This window comes from Aptenodytes forsteri, unplaced genomic scaffold (genome assembly GCF_000699145.1).
Source record: "Aptenodytes forsteri isolate BGI_AS27 unplaced genomic scaffold, ASM69914v1 Scaffold61, whole genome shotgun sequence".
NCBI lineage: Eukaryota > Metazoa > Chordata > Aves > Sphenisciformes > Spheniscidae > Aptenodytes > Aptenodytes forsteri.
In genome coordinates, this window is record NW_008794443.1 from 1,989,417 (window position 1) to 1,997,359 (window position 7,943).

Sequence of the window (7,943 nt, forward strand, 5' to 3'; positions counted from 1 at the left end):
TTATAACCGACAGCATTAATGAAAAGGATGACTGGAAAAACATTTATGTCTTATCAAGCATCCGTTTCATTTTCTGTTTGACTTAACATAAATATCTGTCCATAAAAAGTAATGGTGATCAATAGCAAGGAAAAAAAAATATTTAACTATTAAAGGCATGTCTATTAACAGAGAATTAGGAAATTAAATGCTAAAAGTTGTTAAGTTCTAAAAATATTTATTTGTACTCAACACACAATTCTAAGCATTTTCCATTTTCTATATATTTTTTAAAGAATCCTTCAATTCTTTTAAGTGAAAACTGAGATATACTGCAATTTTTCTGCGTATACCCTGGTTTTGTACTATTTGCGTTCATAATGAAAGCTAACTGGTATTTCAGCTTAGAGTATCAGGACATCTCAAAGTTTCAAAACAAAGGGCAATTCCAGCTCCAGAGCACTTACAGTCTGAGGGTCCAGACCTGCTCATGCAGCCTTCCATTTTAATTTTGTCAATCATTTCCTAAACATGCACATAAAAGTTCCAAACGAAACAACTGCGTAAGCCCCTATGCATAAAGGAACGAATGATGTAAAGCTTCAGTAACAGGAATAACTTGCCTAGAAACACACAAGTGATGACTTTGGAAATACAGCGCAAAGCCAGAACATCAGCTACCCACCACACTGAGGATAATTTCACATATATTAGCAATTCTTTAATTCCCCTTTTCAAGTGATGACTTTCAGGCATACTCGATCTAATCAGTCCCCAAAAAGCAATCTAAAACAGTTTTTGGTATTGCCTTACGTGAAAGCGTATCACTTGTGAGGAAGACTAAACAGTAACTTAAGGAGAAAACCATACTCAAAGTTCCGAGAAGTGCATACAGTTCACAAAAATGAAAAGTTATTTGTTTTACCTATTGAATTGAGGATGTTGCAGTAAACTAACTACTCCAATGCATATACTAGGACTTGCACTTGGGATACACTGTCTACTCTGCCATAAACACGGATATATCCCGTACTACCCAGTACTGAGTGTTAGGTGGACAGAGACAAGCTACCCTGCACATACTGGAGACTAGTAACGTGCGTAATACCCTTACGGTACAGTAGCTGACATGATGAAGCTTGTATTTTAATGTACTTCACAGAGCTACTACTGGGTCTATTGTTGTCTTTCTACTGCTCTGTTTACAACCTACAAACATGCCATTTCACTCCAGAGATCGACGTTAAAGTATCTGCATGTCAAGTTTACTGCTCTGCAACAAATAGAATAAGCTAAAAGCAGCTTTTAGAGAGAATAAAGGGTTTTAAATAATGTCATAAAAGTTATTATTTCAGTATCCTAAATGTTAATCATAATTCCTAAATAAATCAACAGCTCAGAATCCTTAGCCAGCAGGTTATAATTAATACGAAAGGTTTTATGGTATTTTTATGTTAAAGTTTGAAAGGCAATAGAAAGCTAATAAATGATTTATGAATGTCTAGTAAGTGATTAGTTCCATTTTAAGGAGCCTACATAGTTCAATAGGCTGCTTATAATATTATTCATACTATTATTTGTATAACAGAACAGTAAACGCTACTCACACTTGTCATTAAACAACTAGCTCTTTATTACCTAGTTAAAATCAACAAAACGCTATTCCTGATAAAAATGACCAGAATTTCAAAGTTACAAGCATGCATAGTTTCCCAGAAAATCTGTCCACATGATGAAAGAATTGTGCTTGGTGAGAACTAGGCATATGTTGAACCACGTGCAACAGCCCTAAAAAAGTACCTGCCCTCTGACATCGAACTTTGATCATTCTGGTCAGAAACAAATACTGCTGGTGATGGCAGTAACTACTTTAATATGAAGGATGTTATATCTAAGCTCTGCACAAGCTTTAGGAGGTGTTAAACTGCAAAATGACAACAAATTGGGCAACACTATAGTTGCCCAAGTAAACCCCGACTTTCTGGGAATGATTCTTGCTTTTACATATAACCATAAAGCAGAGATACGATAGTAGTTTTCATATACTGAGTAATACTCAGAGCATTTTCCATTGAGCACTTATGACACATGTTATGCTGAAAGTTTACTGGAAACGTATTTTAAAATGCATCTCTATATGCTATCAAATTCAAGGCTTTTACCTCTAAAGCAAAACAGATAAAGCTTCTCAACCTTTGCTACTTAGCACCTACTCTTTCTGAGGGTGCTGCTTGTGGCAATTATTCTCTACATTTATGAATGTGACTTGCTGAGTTATGTTACAAGAACATGTCTTCTGCCAGCTTTAACAGCAACGAGAAAAATGATAAAACTGGAGTCATAGCAAGGTTATTCTATTGCTGCCTTGGTAAGCCCTAACAGCTGCACAGACACAACCTAGAGAGCTATTTGTAGGGGAGAAAGACCCCCAAATTGGAAACCATGGAAGGAATAGAATGCCAGAAATCCCTTTCCATCCAAGAGAGTGAAGAGACCAGAGGGAAAAAAGAAAATCCTTATTCTTTCGTTATAATAGCTGAAGTCTATTCAAAGCAGAGCAAAGTTTTATTTTGCTCTTCCAACAATCCGAAAAGAAAAATAGTGATGAAAGAAGTCTGATTTTCAGACATCTGTTAGCCTTGAACTGATACACAAGAAGCCATGTCTCATCAGACAAAAAAGAAACACGCTCTTCTCAGCATATCAAAGAAACCTAAATATCTTTCCAGTACCTTACCCCATGATTTCATTAGGGGAGAACCAAGCCTATTTTTCACAATGGTTTCTAACAAATTATATATAGGCATAGATGAGGGGGACTAGAGAGTGAACAAGACAGCTATCAGAACGATGCACTTCAAGTTTCAAGCTAACAGAACTGGGGTGGTTTTTTGATTGAGCTTCATTTTGGGGTTTGGTTTGTTGGCAGGGGGGGTTGGTTTTGGTTTTTTGGGTTTTTTTACAGCAAAGCTAGATGAGCAGTTAAAAATCGCAAGCATGTAAATAAATTCTAACCTACCAAAACTTTAAAAATCAGACTCAGCTGATTTAGACAGAAGTGTACAGCACTGTGCCATATCCTCTGATGTGTCTGGCATATTCCTTAATAGTTACACCTCCTTTTAGCCATAAATATCCCCAAACTGTTCTATCATTTAAGAAGTTTATTTGTATGGAGTAATATACAATCAGAACTTTATTTTGCATCTACCTACAAAAATCAAAGACTAGCAGCTACATTCAGAGAATACAACACTCGGACTCATTCGACACCTGTCATATTAATGGATGTCCCAAGTACCAGAAAATTGGATATGGCCTAGTACATAACAATACATTTCACACCTCAAACGAATGGTAATAAGTAACCAAACACTGAACAGTGAAATAAACAATTTAGTTCAGTCAAATCAGTGCAATCTCATTTTATTTGCAATTTAAATGTAGCTACTTAAAACATTTTCCAGATCACAGCTTGTCCCCAAGGAATGTCTGTCTACCAAAAGAAGAAATACTATATTTCAACAACTTTTCCACCAACACTTAACAATCACATTTAAATTTATTTTTCTGCTTAAAAAATTCACCTCTTGATAAGTCCTACAGCCAACTTTTGCATTTAACTGAAGTCCTAATACGGTATCTTTCACTCACTTCAAGACTGCAATTTTGAATACAAAAGCACTTGAAGCTTATTTCACTTTTAAGCTCCTTACTCTGAAGTTCATCAGAAATATTACATTGCTAGCGTTCAAATGAGCCGGGGTGAAGTGACTTAAGAACAATGCCAAAAAATCATTTGAGGGCTAAAGGGGTGCCTTAACTGAAACTATCTTTTCCTGTTTGCATCAAATTCAGAGACCAATCACTTTGATAGTACCTTTCAACACACTGATTAAGCAATTTTTCACACCACTTTCAATACAATTGTACCTATGAACCAACCACAAATGAGACTATAATGTTACAAGGAGTATTTAAGCAGAGTAGAAACAGTACCTGCAACAAGATGTTTACAGATTATCAGATTAGAGCAAAAGGGAAAAAAACCATCCTGAACGGTGTAATGAATGACAAACATTCAGTTAGTGTCATGTGTGGTGGAAATAGGATTAAGATAAATGAAAAGATAAAGGAAAGGATGCCATTGAAGAAAGAGGGACACGGCAGAGAAGTTAGAAGAGGTAGTTGTGAAAAGGAGATGAAGCGACTAAGGAAGATTGCTGACGCAAACAGCCAGCTAGCACAAGAAAGGTAAGTCAGAAGCAGAAAGCTCTCTGCTTGCCCAAGAACCTTATCTGGCTACCCCTCTTTGCAACAATTTCACTGTGTGTGCTTGAAAATTAAAGATGTATCAGAAATATTTGAAATAAACCTTGAAAAATTCAGAGGGAATGGGGAGAGGGAGTTTTCGTACAAGTGCAGGTGTAATTTGTTAACGTATGCCTTCAGCATTTTTTAAATAACTACCTTTAAATAACCCCATGCAGTTTTCCAGGTAGCATGCAACCTTCTTCCTACTCTATCTTAATGCAGTCTGAGATGCAGTAAATGCTACCAATCAAAACCCCATGTTTGCTTGTTGGGTTTTTTTTTAATAAATTATTCAGCATATTCTGATGAAGTAGTTTAGATACTACAGGCAGATTTATTTTTAAAACAAATAGAGAACGCATACTGTCTATCCTGAGACAGCAATCTTCCAAGAAACCCAAAAATATTAATTCCAAAAACAGCAGCTTTTTTTTTTAACCCTTCTTCTCCTTACTACAAGAAGGCCATATCAAACTATTTATGAAAAGGTTTTCCTTCACTACTTCAAGATTTCTATGTTCTAAACAACAAAACTAGCTGTCTCTTCATATAAACTAAATTAACAATAGCCCAAGTAGTTTCAGGGTCACTGAAGTCACACCAAACAAATTAACAATAGTCCAATTAGTTTCAGGGTCACTGAAGTCACACCAAAAGCAGAGATAAGCAGAATGAAAGAAATACGAGAACAGAACACTCGAAAGATGTTTGGCATCAGGCAAAAACATTTCTTATACAGACCTGGCACTACAACTTGTCAACAGTGAATGAAATGACAAGGGCACTGCAAGAAAAAACACCACAGGGTTGATGCTAAATACACACTTAATATGAATGGTAATTGAACAATAAAAAGCCATATGAGCTCTGTACACTTTGGAAACGAAATGTGAAAGCCAGAAACACCATTCGAAGGACTCTAAGCTATTTTAACTACTCCCAGAGGCAGGGTCATCTCATTATTTAATTGTAAGATGACATACATCACAGCACTGCATAAGCAATATTAGCAGTAGCAGTAAGAAAGATGAAGACTTTGTTTTCATACAGCACAGAAATCTTAATTCTAGAAACAGACTGGGGGGGGGACAGACGGGACACGACAACAGACAGGACACAAGGGGACATGGACACACAAATGGGAAGGAAACAGCCAATGATAACAATTAAAGATTAGCATCTACAGCCTTCAGAATTTTAGCAGAATTCAAAGCTTATCAGAATGACTAATAAAGCAGGATTATTACTCAAGCAGGCAGAGCAATAGGCTGTTCGCTTCATGCCACTGAGTGCATTCAAAACAAACCTTACAGGTGAAAAAATTTCAAATCTCAATAGAAATAAATTATGAAGCAATAGTTACCCCAAACTAGACTACGAATGCTTCAAAGTGTGCTAATGCAAATGTTATTTGTATTTTATATATATGATAATTTATATTTATGTATAGATACAATACAAATATGTATTTTTTACAATACATATTTCAAGGCTCTGATAGAGATTATATTTTGCTTTTTGCTTTTTAAATACGCACATACATATTGAAGATTTTTCACTTTAAACCAGAGGAAAAAAGCAACAGGAAACATCTCACCAACACATTTCACACTGTAATTACTTATATTATGTATATGCTTCTATAACTTTAGTGAGAACATACTTCAGCAAAGTGCTAATTGTATTCAGTGCTGCTGATGATCACATAAGGGCATAAAGGGCAATAAACGCACTGATTAGATACAGACATCAATAAAAAAAGTATACAAAGCATTTTACATGACTGTGTATTGTGGCTGTTTCTGGCTAAGAAACCTTCTGTTCATAGCCAACTTTTTTAGCAAATTAAAAATGGCATTCCTTCAGTGTACTATCCTATGTTCACATTCCCACACCAAAGGGACTTTGTAAGATCATCCAAAGAGAGAAGTACTTGTGAGAAAAATTTAAGGCAACATGTATTTTTTCTGTAAGTATCTAAGTACAACTGTATTCAGTTGTGCGTGATAGACAAACAGATGTATAATTCCTACGCGGATAGACAAAATAAAATCATGTACACTTGGCATTGGTTAAAACAATACTCTCCAGTCAGGATATTCTTGCATCCATATAGTAGAGTACTGCATCACAAAAGAAATGCACTTTCCCAGTCTTTTCACTTGATTCTAGGGGAAATGCTTAGGGTTCCAGAAAAGAGTAAAACTTCCTGTTCAATCAATTTCTGTGACAGATCGTTCACTGCACATTTGAAATAGTAAAGTGGTTAAAAAAGGTTAAAAAAAAATGGAAGCCTTCAGTTTTCAAGCCACTTCTATAAGGAGCTGAATTATCACCCAAAGCCTCAGGATGAAATGGATTTTTCTGGAGAGGTGTTCTTATAAGAGGTGCCAGCAGTAATAACTTAGATGCTGCTAAAGGGACTTCACACACAAAAAACTTAAATCCATGAAATAAAATAAATCGCACAAGCATACACATTATGGAAAGGAGGTTTATGAAATTTAATGACACTGAAGATTTTAAAGAACATTTTTAGTGGCTGGTTTTCTTTTCTTATTAATAATTAACTGTTCTAACATCTAAGTATTTTGATAAAGTCTTACATTCATACTCACCTGATTCATTTTGAATTCCTGTTGTGTTCTGAAAAGATACACACAACAAAGAAACTCCTTTGATTACATGAGCCCTAAAAAGAAAAACAGACAATTGTAACACGTACCTACCTACAAATTTACATTGAATTGAAAGTACACACAGACCTGTAGTTTCTCTTCCTAAAGCATTTGTCACAAAGGAGCATATTGCTTTATAAAGAAATCTGCTCCAAACTATAGTTTTGTTATTACAGCTCAAATTTATATGAATAATTTCAAGACAGATATCTGTCATTAATCTTTCTCCCAGTTTTAAATGATGATGCAACAGAAATGTGCTCAAGTAGGATTGTTTCATTTGCTTTTAAAAACAAGCTAGGTTGTTCAAGATTGAGTACTTTTAAGAACTTTAGGAGTCAGATCTCTTTAGAATTTAATATCAAAGCATTATGAAAGACCTCAAGTGGTTTTCAAATTAACAAAATGCATGCATTTGAGTCGCTACTCTCCCATATTAGAAACAGGAAAGTCTTCATTAAAATTGGGCCTTTTATTAAGGTATTTTATTACACTAACGCATTTGTCATTCTTGTTTAACAGAAGCCTGAGATTTCAAAAGGTTTCCAACAAAAAATCCTAGTGCAAGTAGGCATCAAGTTTGGAAACTCGTGACTTAAGACAAAACTAAATCAGAACAATGCCATATCTAAGAGTCTAGTACATCGACTCACCTCCTTTTTTTTTTTTTAACATACATACAAAAAAGCATTATTGCAAGTTACGCTGGAAACACTATCCTTCCTGGTGTCATACAGAATTGTCAATAAATGAACAACACCCTTTTTTGGAGGTTAACTGGTACCTAATCACTTAAAGCACTTTATTCAAGTACTGCTATTTCTTCCCTGTCTTTAGTTTTCTTATTATAACAATGATTAACTGACTTTTTACTAAGCACTTTGTATAAATACTAACATTTGATTTAAAATACATTCAAGCAAAATATACTCCAAATAAATTTCATATAATCCTTCACATCTTTGCACTGTG

At 35.0% G+C, this 7,943-nt stretch overlaps 1 protein-coding gene across 1 annotated transcript in view; it reads right to left on the reverse strand.

Annotated features, from left to right (window-relative positions):
• Positions 1-6,984, reverse strand: part of LOC103907552 (PR domain zinc finger protein 2) — a 14,563-nt gene extending 7,579 nt beyond the window's left edge. Inside the window, exon 1 of the mRNA XM_019474754.1 lies at positions 6,912-6,984. Coding sequence (XP_019330299.1) covers positions 6,912-6,920 — 9 coding nt within the window. The 5' untranslated portion in view covers positions 6,921-6,984. The remainder of the gene's footprint in view (positions 1-6,911) is intronic.
• Between the last annotated feature and the right edge of the window lie 959 nt (positions 6,985-7,943).